The sequence below is a fragment of the Larimichthys crocea genome, chromosome XXII (genome assembly GCF_000972845.2).
Source record: "Larimichthys crocea isolate SSNF chromosome XXII, L_crocea_2.0, whole genome shotgun sequence".
Taxonomy (NCBI): domain Eukaryota; kingdom Metazoa; phylum Chordata; class Actinopteri; family Sciaenidae; genus Larimichthys; species Larimichthys crocea.
Genome location: NC_040032.1, coordinates 18801762 through 18820432, shown reverse-complemented (window position 1 = coordinate 18820432; position 18671 = coordinate 18801762). Strand labels below are relative to the sequence as shown.

The following is an 18671-nucleotide window of genomic DNA, read 5'->3' as shown; positions in this document are numbered from 1 at the left end:
TTATTCGAATCAAATCAATATCTTATTCTTATTACAAACATATAAAAGTTATAATTCACTGTCTCCAAATGTTTCATCATATAAAACGATGTCATGAAAAGTAATTTTTTTACATAATTTAGTTAGTCAGAGGATGTTTCTAGCCTAAAATGTTGGAGATATTTATCAGCCAGTGGAGCATGTAATCCTTTAATCCAGTTTGGTTCATGAAATACACACTCTGGATTTATTTTGCAGACAAGGTCCAGAGCACTATTCGCATACTGTAATATTTTATGGACTCAGCCATGCGTTATGGTTACAGTTTCAGGTGAGTGATTATGCATCTTTTGTAGAGAAATTATACACCCAAATGATTTTATTGCCCTGTGGCCATTTTAAACACTTGGAGTGAGAGAAGTCCATGTTTTAAGTCTTTATTAAATAAACCATTGAAATAATACATGTAGACAACATATAAATGAATAAGTTAGAAATAAATACTAATAAATGAATACTAAAACATGAATATTACAAAGAATCTTTTGGAGTTAGAATTTCATCAGAGCTTTTATTTTGTGGTTATAATTTTAATTCCAGAATTAAATTTCCTGTTCAATTTGTCTGTTTCCGACGCTTCCTTGTTTACTCATTGTAAACATAAGAATAATGAAATAACATTTCAGAATAATCACATGAGTTTTAATAACATAGTTCAGATTATTTATTGGCTCATTTGAAACATTGTTTCATTCATTCATATTGTGATTCCTTTACTTTTTCATTTCTACATTTACAGCCCATAAAAAGTAAGGCAAAGATGGTAAATGCTTTATTTCACTGAACATGTATGGACATTATTTACTGCTTAAATGGATGAAACATTTTTACATTTAACTTTTAACTTTTACATTTAACTTTTAATTACAAAAATTATAATTTACAAAAACTTTACAACATACTGCCAGTATACAGAAAATTGCTGATACGTGTTCTACATTATAATAGTTTTTAGACAGACAGTTATATTGTAAGGAGACACATGGAAGTTAAATATTATGTTGACATGACATGTATTTGACCATCTCACTTAAAGGCTTACAATCTACCATTACATATAAATAAACAAATAATATGCATCTCATCAACAATTTAAGAGATCCCACATTCAAAACAAGAGAACATGCAGTCAAATGTTTGCCTTAATAATCATATAGTGCAAAACAATTAATCTTATGTAGCTGTTGCCATATAATTATTCATTTCATATTTATGAATCCATAAATAATTGTTTTACATATTTATATAGAAGATATACACAGCAATATTAAAACTTGAAAGTTAACAAAAATCCTTTTTGCATTCTTCACTGTATCATCAATGTTTGAAGATAAATACCTTCAAGTTTTATCCTTTTAAGGCACAAATTATGTTGGCGATATTAATATATTTTATCATTTAGGTAAATAAAAGTAAGGTATTTGTACTTTATTTGAAAAGTATTGTATATTAATACTTATGGGGAGATGGGTCTGCAATATTAAACCTCCATTCTATCTTTGTTAGTTGGGTTACCACTACTGTCATCCTTTTTAATCCTTCATAAAGATGAACAGTTATTGCATTTATTAGTTTGTCAATTTCTGCCTAGCCCTTAAGCTGGCCGTGAAAAGCATCTCAGATTCTTCTTACATCATAAAACTTCCTCATTATTCTAAAATGGTCATGATGATAATAATGTTTGGAGGGATACAGTGGCAAACTCTGTTACTTAACCTTTGTACGTAGGCCCCAAGTACAGGAAGTCTTTCCCTGTTCCATTACTATGTGAGTGCCTACCTGTATCGACTGAGCTACACAGGGCATAGAGCCAATAACAGGCCTTTTCAATTCTATGCTCTACCCACTGAGCTTGTGTCCACAGCAGCACAGGAGTGAAACTCAGGCCACTTGCCACACTGACCACAGCGTGCCCAGTGTGATGCTGTAGGCCACTATGGCCACTAAGTAAACTCGAAAGAGCAGCACATCCAGCACGTAGCCGACCTGCAGCCACTCCTTGGCAACTTCCCGGCACCTGTCTCTCTTCTCCAGGAAGTGGCGTATCGCTGTCACTTCCTGCAGGATGTTGTCCATGACAGGCGGTGTGGGGTCCCTGGAGGGGGGCAGGCCCAGTCCAAGCAGCCCGCCTTCTCTGTCGTGTTGGCTGATCCTTCGGCCTATCTCACAAGTGTGGTGGAGGGTGCACTGGGCTGCAAGATGGGATAGAAGATAACTTTTTTTCTGTATTTTGCTTTGTAACGTCATAGAATGTCCACTCATTCAACATTAGATGTGATATTAGATGTAAAACCCATTCATGATCCCAAGGGGATAAACCCTTTTGATTTTAATGACCTACTACTGGTAATTAATTCTCCACCCACCCATTCCTGTCTCCTACAAAGTACATATATATAACATACTACTATTTTCAAACAGTGAAGGAAGAAAATATATAATGCCACCAAGGTTATGTTTTTATTTACACAATTCCATCAAAGCAAGGCTACATTAGTCTCTGAAGATGCACCAGTCTTTTCATTCCAGCAGCTGATTTTCTTACAGAAGCATTTTCAGCCACAAATGGGAAAACCTATCAAGGGTATTAAATTTAGCTGCTGTCTCATTTGGTTTGATTTAAAGACCTAAAAACTCATCCTCCTTCATTATGGCACAAGAATAAAAAAACAACCTTACCAGTCCCATAATTGTAGTGTTCCAGGTCAGAAGCCTGAGAGGATAGTCTGGAGCAAAGGCGGTGCTTCTTGTGAATGCAGAAGAGGACCGGAGCTCTCTCCAACACCAAGTACTTCACCCAGTGGGGCACAGGGGTCTGTAGGTCCTGCTTGTGCACCAGACGCACAATCAGCACGGTTTCTGTTAGGCTGATCACCAGGAGAGCCATGCAAACCACGAAGTAAACACCTACAGAACAGGTAAGAGACAAGGTGTTTGATGATGATCTTCTTGAGGGTATTCTGTAAAGGCAGTAGGATAATACTTTAATTTCATCTTGGAGTTCCTCCAACAATCAGTCGAGAATATTTCCCTGCCTTCCACCAAAAACATGCTGGGATTGTTGCTAACTATCCAAATTCCCGAAATTGGTCCTTAAGTATTGAGTCCACCCTCTAAACTTATGTCCTCACCAATGTCTCCTCGCATGCTTGACTTCCAGACACGTTTTTTTCTTGTTTTATTATTGACACATCTATTTATACAAACTGCAGTGTCACCTATCAGCGGGGTTCCTATGGCGGTGGCAGGCAGAGTGTCAGATACGATGATGAGGAAGACAGAGTAGCCCAGCAGTAAAGTGATCTTGAAGGAAACCCTCTCTCCACTGTCTGGTGGCAGATAGAAACCCACAACGTCCATCACCATCAAGAAGATACTGGGCAGCAGCAGGTTCACGGTGTAAAACAATGGCCGCCGCCGGATCACCACCTGGGAAAAGGAGGTTTTGAGGAAATTCAGCTGCTAATTAACACGTTGTTTCTCCTTGGTTTACAGAATTGTAAAAACAGCATTTTTAAGCAGGTTGCCAGATATGATCAGTGAGCACAGGTGTTACTTTCCAGATGTTATGTTATAAAGGCTAATCTTGTCTTCAGCTCTGTTTAATGTAGTTACTCAATGAACCTTTCCTTTTTAGTAGGCTGCTACTTGAAGGTATTTCGTGATTTTATTACAGAGTTAACAGCAGAGAGACGGTAGCCACATTTGAACCAGGGAACCTGCGGTCCATGACTAGAGCTTTAAACCCCTCAGCCAGTAGGTACAGCACAAAATGTTTTCAAAATATCTGTTAAGGATCCAGTCTGTAGGATTTGTTGGCATCTAGAGGTGATGTTCCAGACTGTATATCCGTTACCTCACCTTCCTCTTCTAATAGGCCTGCTATATAGCAGTGTTTGATTTGTCCATTCTGGGCTAGGCAGTTCAACCTGGCGGACTCACTATGTACAATCCTGATTCCAAAAAAAATAGGGATGAAATATAGACAGAGTGAATAAAATTCATACTTGTATATTTACAAAAAGCAATAAAGTTTATCAGTTTGAATGTTAAATATCATGTCTTTGCACCATATTTAATCAAATATAGGTTGCAAAGGATTTGCAAACCATTGCATTCTGGTTTTATTTATGTTTGACACTGCGTCCCAACTTCTTTGGATTTGGGGTTGTAGATAAAAGGGCCTTGTTCTAAGGTAATGAAAAGTCATTGATTCTCATTTTCAGGTGATTATACTCTAATGCATTGGTTCTCAAACTTTTTCTGGCATGCCCTACTTCACAAGCGGAAAGTTCACACCCCCTACCCCGCTATTTTTATCATGATTTATCATTCCCCTATCATTAGCAATGAAAAAAAGGATCCAAGTTGAATTTTAACTAAATAAAGGTCAGCAGGATAGCATTGAAAAGAATCAGAAAAAGTTAGTGTATAATCACCTGAAAATGAGATTCAATGTCTTTTTCTTGCCTTAGAACAAGCCTTTTCTTATCTACAATCCCAAGTTAGGACATGCCTTTTCTAGATTTTTTTTTAATTTTCTCTATACATAAGCCATAATTAACCAAATACCAACCAATAAACCAAGTAATAAAAACACATTCATGAATATTATATTTAATTTCCGCCATATTCTCGATCGATCAGCCAAAATTTTACACACTATACCTTCAAAATGTAAACAAAAAATTTGTAGCCCAGCATCAAACATAATTTTCAAATAAAGTTAGGTATAAACAGCAAAGACGTGTATTAATACTGATAATGAAAGATACTTAATACTTAATGATATTTAAGTAATTTAGTTCTAAATAAAGTTACATCTACATAGTTCAATCAGGAAGACGAAATGTTATTTATCGGACTAAATTGAAAGTAAAAAATGATTTTCTATTATCATTTACTATAATCTTAATTTGTTTTATCAATTCTGTCCATTTCTCTGCATTATATACTGGGGAAAAGTGAGTGCATATGTAATCACGTACTAGAGCTACGAGGTGTCATCATGTCTGCGGTAGATAATAGACAGATATATTGGTCTGGATCTAATTTTTAAGGCTGGGTCTGTCTATGATTGTTGCATTCTTATTAAATGGAAGACAGCTTTAGTCAAAAAAGAGAAAGGAGATAATAAATGTCTGAAATAACAGCAGTCTGACTGGTCTTGAGGTCAGGTCAACGCATCATCTCACATTTATACTACACGTGTAGCTTGAAATCTTACAATCTTAAGTTAAAATACTTACATGGAACTTCATCTCAGCATAATGGTCATCATTGTCCACGCTGAAGTTACTGTATTTGGACAGTATATGAAGCAGCTCCCACTCTCCTTGGTTCATGAAGACCCTCTTGTCCTCCCTGAGCTCCTCAGGGCTTCGCATCAGGGTGATGTTAATGTCATCAACTGCAGATCGAACGTGATGATGGGAGCAGCGTGAAAAGCAGCCAAAGCAACAAGTTACCTTTAACCCTCTACTGAGCTCTCTCAGCACATGTCACAACAGGAGAGAGTTCATGGATGCACAAAACAGAAAAGTTGTTCGACTGAAGTCTTTATAAGAACAGCTGAAGAGACAGGAGGATGTTATTTTCTAATGGCAGTAATTTAAAAAAGCATAACATCAGATAATTTGAGTTGTTAAGATAATTTGACCGTCTTTCCTGCCCCATCTTGCTTATTTTTTGTGATGTCCCTGAGTTTCTAGATTTCAGCCAGAAATTGAGTGTGAAGGTTGAAGATGTCTTACCGGTATGTAGCCAACTCTGGAAGGTGAGACTGCACTTCTGGACATCAAATGGGAAGTTGTAGATGTTGAGAGTGCAGGCTGTGACCACCTGGATGGGCTTGTAGTTGCGCACCAGGCCATCATATGTCACATAGACGTAAGGGATATCTGGAGACTTCCCCACATCTACACTGCAGGTTAGAAACATAAGTGACAACAACAATGTGTTTCAATGACAGTCTGGAGCCAGCCCTGGTAGAATAATAGAAGTAGCATAAACATTGCTACCAACAGCAGCCGTTCTTACAACTCATTGATGAGGATGTCGGGCACCCACACATTAGCAGTAGGTATAGAAACTTGTTTGACTTCATCAAAGTCTTCTGGGTCCCACACCAGGAATTCATCTGTCCACGCCTAAAATATTCAAGAATGGAAAAAGCTAAATGTGTAAAGCCTCCACGTGAAAATAACAATAAACATCTATTTTTGTGTGCAAACACATGTGGCGTTAGTGTCTTAGTAACGAAGATATAGAGACATGAAGAGGAACAAAATACATGACTACCACTCAAAACAAATTGTACTAACTTCAATTACAAATTTGTTTGCAAGTTGGTTTATTTGGTTAATAATGCAGTAAATCAAAATAGCTATTTTCTGAATCACTCCCGTAATGAATAGTGTGTAAAATATTATGATTTGTCTTTCTCTCACCTGTCGGTACCACACATATGTTGTCAAAACCTGGTTCTTCTCATCCTGTTGTGGAATACAAGAAGACATTCAGAGAAAACATTTTTCTATTCTTTATACTGTAATATGTCAGTCAATTGTCATTCGTGTAATACTGCATAATAATGATTTAAATGACATGAATTGTTTATCCGTAAATCAAACACAATGGACCTTTTTCATTGAAAATGTAATATAGAACTTAAAGTGATTTATGTGGTTGCTTCATTTACTTATCTTGAATTCCTGTCCCTGAAGAGGGTCAACTGTCTCTAGGTCTGTGTGTTTGCATATTTCTAAATGAATGTGTTTAATCAAATTACCACTGGGGCCAGGTAGTATTCCAGCAAAGGAGGACATTCTCTACAATAGTAGCAGCTAATTTTTTGCCACAGGGACCGTAGCACGTTAATCCATCCATTCTGCTGTATTAATTTAAGGTTAATTTCAAATGTTAGAAATTAAATACATATTCAACATATTTCCAATGCAGCTATTAACATGACACAAGTATCCTTTTGGGTTTACTAATTAAACCCAAAAGAATACTTGTGGTAAGAGCTGAAGATTCACCACCCTGAAACTTTAAGATTTAAAGACAAAACCCAACCTGGACTCTTTGATATAATACTTGGCCTTTATCAGCAATGACAGCTTCCTGCATGAAGAAGCTTATCTCTCAATTTCAGTGCATAATACTAATTTCTTGTGTCATTCCACTTTTCTCATAACTATTTTTGGGGGAATATTTGGTTTTATTTATCTGTGTAGTTTTATTTAGGTAATACCACTGTCTGATCTAATTTTCATGTCAATATCGACATTGGAAATCATGTTTTAATGAAAACCTTAATTATGCAGAAGATATATAAACAATATTTAAAGAAGTTATGACATGCACTGTAGGTGATAAAAATACTGCATATCAGTTCACTCTTAGCAGGTTAGTGTGACATAGTGCCACAGTGACATTCTTTTGCTTCATAACTCACCACGTTGAGGATGGAGTAAACCATGAGGTCTATGGCCACTATAGTGGATGTCCTCCAGTCTTTCACTGGTCTCACTCCCTTCTTATAACCCGCGCTCAGAAACTCAGATAGCCGCACTAATGTGGCATTGGCAAATCTTCCTGTGCTGCTGCCCAGTTTCTTCACTGAAAATGTACAAAGTATTCATGTGTTATGTGCATTGCCACGAAGAAGTCAAAAATACAGTATTTGTCTCATCAGCATTTAAATGTGTGTTGATTAAATTCAGCAGAATTTAATTTAGAGTACAGATGTTTTATAAATGTTATCTCCATTGAAACAATTTTATTTGAACAAGATCTGACTGATTGAAATGCACCCATATGTCAATAGTGGTTAAAGCAATTACAAAAAAACAAAAAAAAATCTGTTCAAGTTGAAACAGAGTTTTTTAAAAAGTGAAAGATATAAAAACAAATCAAAGTTATAATTCATTTTGATTACTTTATCGTTAGCAATGTTACTTTAAGAAAAGACTTACCACAGCATATTAAAATAAATTTTAATAATATATTCCCCACAGTGAAATATAAATATTGAAAGTCACTAACTTTCACTTAACTTTTGTATGTACATTTATGTGTTTAAAACTATTTGTTCTGAATTTTACATTTTTTGTCAAATGTCAGGATTTATAAAAGTATACACATTTAAATAAAAAGAAAGAAATCAGCATATATGTTGGAAAGATGTATAGAGTAACAATATTTAAAGCTTTGTTTTTGTAATTTTAAAATACAATTTCTAGATAATTTTTCTCAATCTTACTGTTAATAGACAATTCTGTCTAATAAATTTTGAATCAAAATAGTAGACCAGAAAAATATAATTTAAAATACTTCAGCATTCTCGTCTGGGAATTTGTCATATATTAGCTTGACAGTAAAATATTTGAAGGCATACAACTGAGGGTAAAACAGAGGCTGGCATACCTGTGCAGGCCCTTGATGCTCCTTGAATAAGTAGCAAAATAAAAGCTGTCCAGGCTGATGAGAGTTTCATGGTGTCAGTTCACCTGTGTTTTCTTCTCCTGCTGTGGAAGACTGCCTGCCGTTCTGATGAAAGGCCTCGGCATGCATGACACCCATATCCTCCATATCCATCTACTATATCCATGACTTCACCCCCATCCACTATCAAAACCTTGTTAGTGTCACTCAGTTCATAAGGGTGTATCCATCTGCTGTGACGCCACTCCTCCTTGTTCAATAAAGCAGCAGCTTTATTGAACAAGCAGAGATAAATGGAGCTGAAAGACTGAAGAAATAAAAGCTGCTGACTGGATCGTATATCATGTCAGAGTTTATCAGAGTTTAATTAAGTAATACACCAACACCAGGCCAGTACATTATAGTGATTTAGAACAATTAAAGAGATTGTAAGGCAAGACTGTAAACTCACTTACTGACAGGTTTCAGCATTCAACAGCATTTTATCACATGAAGAAGCTCAAGGCTGCTGTTTAATCGAATTTAATTTTCCAAACATGACAAATTTGAATAAAAGACTTCCCATGTTTGCAAAGCATGATTATATACAAAAAGTGTGTAGACAACTCAACATTCCAGATATATGTGACATTTGTTTTTCCAAAACTATGGCCATTAATATGCTGCTATAACAACTTTTACTTGTTACCCTTGGGTGGCTTTCTACAAGATTTTGGACCTGGTTGTGGGGATTTTCCATTCAGCCAACTAAGTTTAAGAGAGGTCGGCCACAAATGTTGAGCGATAAGACCTGGTTTCCAGTTCATCCCAAAAGTGTTTGATGTGGTTAAGGTTAAGGTTTGTTTGTTTGTTTGTTTGTTTGTTTGTTTGTTTGTTTGTTTGTTTTATGAGCTGAGAAATACTCTTAAGCTAGAAGTATGTGCTGGACATACTTTTGTAGGACCGTGTAATTCTCAGTGATTAGAAGATTAAATAAATTTTAAAATATATGGTTTCGAGATTATAGTATATTAATTGAACACCTCTTGAAGGGAGCTTCTGTTTCTGATATGTGAATATGGGCTTGGGGTTTAAAAACAATTTGATACTCTCCTGTGTTTGAATCTTAAAGTCCCAATAAATTAAAGTGTAGCAGTGGACTGATTTGTTATGTCTCTGTGTACTTCAGAAATAATAATAGGCAGGTTATGATTGGTTTGACTCCATGAAGCTTTTATTTTCTCTTCTGTTGTGTATTATTGTCACAGAACAGCTTAAAGGCTTTTCTTTTATTCCTAAAGAACGCATACAATCATCTCAAGATGGCATTCAATAATCACACAAAGCTTTGACTGAACATACAGTACTGCCATTCCTCATCGCATACAGGCTGTATCAAAGCACTGGCAAAACATTTATCTTCAGCTTTGCTGCATAACACCATGTAACCAGATCCACTAGAAGAAGAGGTTTGCAGATACTGTGAAAATTGCATTAATGTGGATTTTTCCACTGGCAAGTTTCCTATGACGCACTTTTGATATTCATATCATGACTATTAGGAAGCCAATAGGGAATAGAGACAGAGCAGCTGAGCTCTGAATGGGTTTTATTGATCTATTTTGTGGCTGTGGGATGGAGATTAAAGTATGAATACAATATCATAATGTCATACCGGCAATGAGGATTTTCTCTAGAGAACTGCTTTATTATACAATATCTCTGAGTAAATCTTCACGTTCTGGAAAATATTACAGACAGATCAAACTATATTGTTGTTATACAGTGGTGGCGCAAAAAGTGGTGGTTATCCAAGCAGAATTTTTTTAAGGATAGTTCTAGGTTCAGAATTGATGACAGCATGTAAACATCCTGTAATGTGCCCATTAATTAATTTCTTTGATTAGAGCAAGGTTATCATGATTGATAAAAACAGAAAAGAACTACAAAGAATTAGGAGTCAGTTGTAATAATAACATTTAAAAGCATTGCTTAACATCATTGGTACACAATATATAATGTCCTCTATTCTATTTCATTTTAATTTTGACTTCTGTGGATTAAAATATGACCACTTTTTGAAATATAGTACATACATATATTATTAAATATACATTGTTCTGTCTACAATATGCATTCTGCTTTCTTCCCTTTGCATCATTTCTCAACTGATTTAACTTATTCATCCCAAATCACTGTAAATATAATTAAACCCTCAGTTACAGTATTTAAAAAAAGCATATCTCTGATTATGTGGTCAGGCGAAGCTCCAGCTGGCCCAGAGCAGCAGCAGAGTACTAGTATACAAGACCAGAACAAACAGGTAAAAGCGGAACAGGAAGCAGTCGAGCCTTGAGCAGAGGGCCAGCCATTCAGCCTGAGCCGAAGACTCTGTGTCCTCCTGGGATAAGGCCAGGCGGAGGGAAGCCATCTCCTGGAGAAGCCACTCCAGCCCAGATGGAGTATCCTGGATCTCATTCAGGGACAGCAGATCCTCCTCCAATGAGGCCTCAAGCTCATAATCTATGAGAAGATCAAGGAATCTGGTTTAAAATGTGAGCAATTAATATAGATTCATGCAGTTTGATCTTCCATCAATTTGGCCTTGATATTAAAGGTTTGAAGTTATACTTCAAAAAAGAAAGTCAAAATGTATTCATGTTTTCCTTGCATAGTCTTGTGTAGCCAACAACACCATGACATCAAAATTTGAAACTTTCTTTAAATGAAAGTGTTAAAACTCTCCAAACAGACACCCTTGACTCCAGGGAGTCTATTTTTTGCAACCCAATTTTGTGAGCATAAAGCAAGAACACACTTGGGGTATTGCCTGTCAGCAGGACTTTTGGAAAATCTGTCCCTGAGCTGCAGCTTACCACCGGATGGGTTGATGTAGTCAAGGGTTTTGGTGGAGGTTAAAGCGCTCTCAGTGAAGTCGTGACCAGCTGAGCCATACTTGTCCAGCAGGCAGGCAGACACTGACATTTGCCTGACTTCCTTCTCACTGTGGTGAAGCAGCTTTACCACCAGTATGGACTTGATCAGGCTAAGCATCAGGAGGGCCATGCAAACCGCGAAGAACACACCTGGATGGAGATGGAGGAAACAGCACGAAGTTTCCAGCACTGGCTGTTTGCACAATAGCTAGATAAGATAATACAATAATTGGACTAATAGTAATTGCCGATATTGTTAACATGAGTTGTTCATAGCACAAATAATCCTGTTCCTAATCTTTGGGTCATTGTCCACCATAGTTTTATCTCTCTGCAGATGTCTTCACACAGAGAGGATGATGTGCTGCGGTCCGAATTGTTCCTAACTTTTTATTTTAGAATTTGTTATGTGAAAACAGTGGCCTTCTGATTGCAAGAACAACAGGACAAAGTGGGTTTTAATTTTGTACATGTGCAAAACAAACAAATCAAAATACAACAAAACTGAAGGAGGACATAGCTGAGTCAAAACTCAAGCAACATCTATGCAATGGTAAAAACAACAAATATACTGAAATGATCTAAATGATGAACAAAAATCCCACCTATGAGTGGAGTACTGACTGCGGTAGAAGGCAGCTCATCCGTCATGTTGACTCTGAAGACAGTGTAGCCCAGCAGAATGCTGATCTTAAAGGCAATGCGTGTGCCGCTGTTCAGAGGCAGGTAGAAGCTAATCACATCTACCAGCATGAGGAAGATGCTGGGGATGAGGAGACCCACCACATACAGCAGGGGGCGCCGGCGGATCAACACCTGAATGAAATAAGAGGGCAGAGAGCTGAGATCTGATGGAAAAAAATCACATCCTGAGGCACTATCAACCCTATTGTTTTGCCAGGATACTCCCTGTATACTCCTCCCACAGTGCAAAGACATGCATGTTCATTGGTGACTCTAAATTCTGCATAGGTGTCAATGTGAGAATAGATGGCTGTTTGTTTCTATGTGTCCTTTAATGGACTGGCAACCAGTCCAGGATGGACTCCAGCTTTCGTCCAATGGCAGTTGGGATCATCTCCAGCCCAGATAAGGATAATTTTATGGAGAATGGAATAGATGTTTCATGTAGCTGGCATTGTGCATGCAAAGTAAATCAAAAATATTCCAAGAGGGATTGCATTTCGGTTAATGCGTTCCATCTCTTTTGGACTGTTGCAACCAAAGCCTGCTCAAACATGATTGTTCCATATTACTCGGACTACAAACAGAAATCACTACCCTTCCACTGCCAAAATCTTGGTCCCTTGCCTACAGATTCTGCATTCATATCCGTTCATAAAGATAAATGTCTACAGCACTTGAGAGAATATGAGAGTACTCTTCATGATTCTGTTCATATCAAACAGCCATTCATGTGTTAGTATTCAAAACACTACATCTCCCGTTTTATATTTCCAGCACAGCATATTTATACATTGTCACAGTGTCTACCTTATCCACGATATTCCCCCTCAAGCTCTCATTTAATGTCAAGACTGCTTAATACAGCTATTTTACATTCAAACTGAGTGAACCACATGACCTCCTGTTGAGCAAGTGTGTGTTACTAGACCTGCGCTAGCATTCTTACAAATGTCACTGTAATTCTAAGTAAACTCATATGCTTTATATGGATTTTTGTCATGTTTTGTAAAAAACAATATTTTCTCAGAGGTGGTAACGAACAAAATCATTTTTTCATCCGAAACTCTTTTCGTATGACAGTTTTACCTTTTAACAGAAAAACTACCACAGTGTAACAATATCCCAGTGAGCCATGAAATGCTCCATTACGAGAAAGCCTTCGCTCTTTGAGCTGAATAAATAGCAGCCCTCCCTGCTCTCCACCTGCAATGGGCTATGGGGCCATTTTCCTCACCACTAACAAGAAGTCCATTGATCAGGCAGCCACTGAGACAGTCTCATTATGGTTGCTCACCCTCCCCTGTCTATCAGCCTCCCTCTCTATCTGTCTCTTTACTTGCCAGAAACAGCCTCAGTCTCATGATTTGGCATTAGTTCACTAGCCCGATCCATGAAGGTCGCGGCCAATTGCTTTGCACTTTACAATTCTACCGCACAGCGTGTGTGTGTGTGAGGGAGGGGGACTAACCCACAGAGGGCTACAGTTTAGAGCTCACCATCGATAAGCAATCACAGCCATCACAGTGCAGTTACTGGCTCACTTGTTACATAGCTGTTACACATCCACAACATTACACCGTTAGACACCATTATATAAAAATGATATAAGTGAAATGTGGTAAATGGTTGAGACAATTAGACACATACATTGAACTGGATGTGGGCATAGTCAGTGTTGTCTTGGTGGATTTGCCAGTAGCGGGAGGGAATAGACAACAGTTCCCATTCTCCATCATTCATGAACTCCCTCTTATCATTAGCAATGGCCTCGGCGCTCCTCCACAGAGCCAGGTCTATTTCCTTCACTGCAGAGGGAGAGATAATGAAGGATTAAAAAAAGACTGCAGGTGGAAAAACAATAAAGTAAAGCAGTTAAAGTCTACATTTTATTTTAATCATGTTCATCACATGAAGAGGCTGTGTGTTTACATGGATTTCATCCAGCTATTTCAGTTTTATTTATTTCTATTTTATCACTCCTCCCTGATGGTTTATTTATCAAACAGCAAAAGACACAGCTGAATTGTGAGCTTATGGTAATATGGGACAAAATACTCTCAAGTCAAGGTTCATTTACTAGCTTATTCTAAGCTTTCAACCATGTCTTACACTATTAATGCAAGACGTTTGCTCAGTTACCATAGAGATGGTCCACATGGTGGTTACATATTGCTACTAGAGCTGGGATGATTAGTCGATCAACATAAAATAATCATCGGTTATTTTAATAACTGATTGCACATTTATTTATTTGATTTCTTAAGCAAAAATAATCAACATTACCTAGTAATGTTTAGTATTTTAGTATTTCAATGTAACAGCTCCTAGATTTTGCAGCAATTTTTGCATTTTGTTGCTTTTGGAAACAATAAATAATTTGAAGAAGTCACCTCCATACCAATTAATTAGCCAGTTAATCAGGCAGGTAATTGACACATTACCAGATAATGGAAATAGTTATTTGCCTCCATAGTTGTAACCCCTGTGTATGTTCAGCGATGGTCTCTGATGTCAGATGTTAATGGACTCCTTGATTTTTCTGCAGCCATCCACTGACTCCCAGTCGATGACTTCTGACCCCTTCATAGTAAATGCTGTGACTGGTTTTGTCCTTGTTGTTTCACTAATGTAGCGTTCCTCACAGCTGTCACATGTGATACAGTACACCATCACAGCCTTCCTTTATAGAGTGCACTGAAGTACATAAGGAAGTGTCACTGGGATGCTCCTGGTGCCTATTGATTGTAAAACTGAGCAAACTTCACTCTCCTATCAGGTTTGGGAGGTCCTAAGAATAAGCAGTTACACCCGCAGGTTTGAAAATGTAATCCAGCAAATACAAAGGGTCAACCTGAATTTACTGAGCTTACAGAGCATCTTAACATCACAGGCAGGAAACTGACCTGAGTGAAGCCAGCTGCGGAAGGTAAGGCTGCAGTTCTGCTTATCAAATGGAAAAGCGTACATCTCCAGGCTGCAGGCAACCACCACCTGCATGGGACGGTAGTTTTTCACTGAGCCAGACGAGTTGACGTACACATATGGGATTGGAGTGGACTTCCCCTCGTCCACACTGGGAACACATGAAGAAAAGAGCAGGAAAGGTAAGACATAGACAACAGGGCAGAATATGAGACTGGTTGGGCTCACATTTAGTAGATATGACCTGCTTACATAACGGTAGTGGCCCTTTGGTGGCCCAGTGTTGTCCAGAAATGCTTAGAACAAGTGGTCTACATGGAATTCAAATTTAGGCTTCAGTTATCAAGTTGCAACACCAATCACAAATGCTTAGGACAGAAGCAAAGTAGAGGATATGGATAAGACAATTTCATTTATAAACCATGGAGATTACTTTTCCCAATCCTACAGACAGCCCAGGGTTCCAGTTACTTATCATAGATGGGTATGTCAATTATCATCTTGCAGAGAATCGATTCACAGTGAACAATCAAGTAATATGAGAATTTGCTTCAATGTTTTCAGAGATGTGAGGAGCCCACTAGCAGATCAAAATAGCTCCAGCTAGTAGGCATCTACCAATGACTGTCCAGTAAGCATCCACGGTCATCCTGGGAGAACAGTCAGCAGCACCTTTGTAATGTGTAATGTGTGTAAGGTGTTTATCTCTGTAGAACTATGAATATAAAATAAAAAATTACTTTCACAAGATAAGCTTTGGTCTCAGAGTCAAATGGTTCTCACTGACAATTGAAAAAAAAAAGAGGTTTCTCTGACATCAAATCAAAATTGACCACCCAAGAAGACTTTGTGTACTCTCTGTTGAGAAAGGCCTGATGTCTTTTTTCACTGGGAGATGGCACCAAAGTAAGACGTTTTTAAATGAATCTCATAGCTACTTTATTGTAAGGTCTCAGTACTTTGGGTTCAGCCTGGGCCATGGTCTTTGCAAGTAACAGATTTTAATAGAGTATCAAAATCAATGGAGGTACCTGAAAGTTAGGAAAAAACACAGAACAAGAATGGGAAATTTCAGTAATTTCTTACGTTTCACTGACGATAACATCAGGTATCCAGATGGCATCAGATGACAGTGAGATCTCTTTGATTCCATCAAACTCCTCTGGGTCCCAAACCAAGAACTCATCTGTCCAGATCTGAAAACAGAGGCAAGTATACAGTATGATAATGTATTGTAGTCATATTGTCTGTATGTCTTATAATTCTATAGTAGTATAATTTATATATTTAAATAAAAAAAAAAATCTTTAACTTTTTTTTTTTTTACAAAATTAAATTTAACTGCCTGTTATTGATAATGAAGTGTATCCCAATCAGTTCACATACAAAGTGAAGCATTGTGAAGACAACATGTAAAGAACCTTTAAAATGAATACCCACTGTTTTGCATAATGTGTTAAATCTGACAGTGTGAATTATCTAAGAAGTCACTGAGGAGGCAGATGACTGGAGCAGATTTAATTATAAAGATGTGGATTTTATATAATTTGTGTTTTTCTTTACCAGCTTTAAACAAAAAGAAAACTGAGTGAAATGATAGGCCACCTACCTGCCTGTACCAAATACTTATAGTTATGCTCTGGGTGTTTCCATCCTGTGAGAAGGAGAATGTCTTTTAATGTCTTTTAACTTTTAATTTATATTAAGTGACTTGAATTGACCTAACCTCATTGCCATTAAAACCAAAGTTGTCAGGAACTTGCCTTGATGAGCTCATAGTGTTACAGGGCAACTTTCATGACAGCATACTAACAAAACCATGACATAAACAAAGATCTCAATGTAATCAAAATGTATCTTGTCATAAAGTGTTCACATACATGTTTTACATGTCTGGTCTTTGTGTACAGCTAAGCTTGCTTTGACTTTTACTTTTACATTCATGTAAAATCACAAAAGTGAAAAACCTGAATTTTAGCAGCAGTGTGATCATAACAGAGGGCTTTCAAAGTTTACATACCACGTCAAGGACAGACTGTAATATGAGGTCTATGTAGACGGTGGTGAGACTGGTCCAGTTGTGAACAGGTCGGACTCCGCAGTCATATTTCCTGAGGAGGGTCCTGGTCAGCTGGTTCAGAGCTGACCTCTTTGGCTTCTCTGGCAAACATTCAGCCAGATGAGCTAAAAGGCAAAGCTGGATTACAAACTGGAAAAAATGGGCCACGCAGACCATCAGAGGGCCTGAAGGTTAATCATGTGGAAATAAGTTTATATAATAATGCAGATTTGTTTGGTGACACTGTATTTCCCACCTGTCCCACAGGAGGGTTCTATATTTTTGTGTAACGTTGGGGTTAGACGTGCAAAGGGACCCTATGTGATAAATGTAATACCGTTACTGTTTCATTTGAAATCATGTTTAAATTGTGCATATAATTGTGCTTTGGTGAAAATATAATGAAGCTGCCACATCTAATATGGCATATGCACTATGTCTAATGGGTATGTAAAGGCAACACAATACAGATATAGTGGAAAATTGGAGATGTAGTGGGTGAGTGGGGTGCAGTAGATGTCACTCAGCATACATCAGAACCTCTAATCCGCTCAGTCCAACTCTAAATGATGCTCAATACAATGCCATACAGTGCATAGTGCTGGTAAATGTGGGCTGTATTGATTCCATTTTTACGCTGAAAGACTTCAAGGACACTTCAGGATTGTGAATAAGGCGAAACATTTTTAATGGCTTTCCAATTCTAGACCTTTTACACATAATATGAAAGTGATTTGCTCACACTGATTGTGGTGCTTTATGATAACCAGAGACCAGGAGAGCTCAATTCCCTACCAATGTATTCATTATTAAAAGTGCATGAAATATGACTAAAAAACAAACAAAAAACACCACACTATTAAAACTGAATCCATAAAAGATTGCTTGCTGATAATGTATGTAAAATAGACATAAAAGCAATGAGTCTGAACCGTCACGCTCCAAAGAGCGAACAATGTTGTTTGAAATATCTCTAGGTCCATTTTAATGGAACATTTCACAAGGCAGAAATGTTTGGAACAAAACTCCCGCTGGCAATTTTTAACCCACACATAAATACTTCACACTATTAGGAAATGAACGTTTCTAGTCATCTCTTTAGTCAAGAAAGAAGCATCTTACCTGTGAACAACAGTGTCAGCCAAATGAGAGACATCAAGCTAAAAATCAACCTTCCAGATTACAAGTATTATCCAAGTGTCCACATCCAAATGTCTGCTCTGTTAACACAAAAATCTCCACAGTTTTAGCAAATAAGTTCAGGAGTAGTTGTACTTGGTGTAGGGGAAGAACAATGAATAGGGTTGTGCAGACATTTTGGTTGCAATGGTATTGATTTTCCACTCCCCGGGTAAGGTGATACATACAACAGTGAAACACACTAGAGAGGAAACTCCCTGTAGGTTTGTTGAGTGTCAGTGTGTTGCTTCATTACAGAGGGGCATGAACACTTGACCGTGTATGTAATATAAAGGTGCTTTTAAACCAGTGGAAAACAAGAAACAAAGCCATTATGTCAAGAACTTCCAGTTAACTAAGTTTTCCTTCTTATAAAGTATCTCATAGGTGCCTGTTTTGCTGCCTGTTTTATATAATATTAG

General features: G+C 37.5%; 2 protein-coding genes across 2 annotated transcripts; both read right to left on the bottom strand.

Moving 5' to 3' along the window:
- Positions 1-1722: 1722 nt before the first annotated feature.
- htr3a (5-hydroxytryptamine (serotonin) receptor 3A) lies at positions 1723-8539 on the bottom strand. Its single transcript, XM_027273738.1, has 9 exons — positions 8470-8539; positions 7499-7662; positions 6489-6533; positions 6079-6188; positions 5793-5962; positions 5289-5449; positions 3258-3468; positions 2719-2946; positions 1723-2231 (listed from the first exon to the last, which is right to left on the bottom strand). The coding sequence occupies exons 1-9, from the start codon at positions 8537-8539 to the stop codon at positions 1921-1923; spliced, it is 1470 nt and encodes a 489-aa protein (XP_027129539.1). The 3' UTR covers positions 1723-1920.
- Positions 8540-10578: 2039 nt separating this feature from the next.
- htr3b (5-hydroxytryptamine (serotonin) receptor 3B) lies at positions 10579-18226 on the bottom strand. The gene is made up of 9 exons (XM_010733564.3): positions 18193-18226; positions 17032-17171; positions 16621-16665; positions 16098-16207; positions 14993-15162; positions 13737-13894; positions 12008-12218; positions 11343-11552; positions 10579-10989 (listed from the first exon to the last, which is right to left on the bottom strand). Exons 1-9 carry the CDS (start codon positions 18224-18226, stop codon positions 10724-10726), a joined length of 1344 nt encoding a protein of 447 aa, XP_010731866.3. The 3' UTR covers positions 10579-10723.
- Positions 18227-18671: the final 445 nt, after the last annotated feature.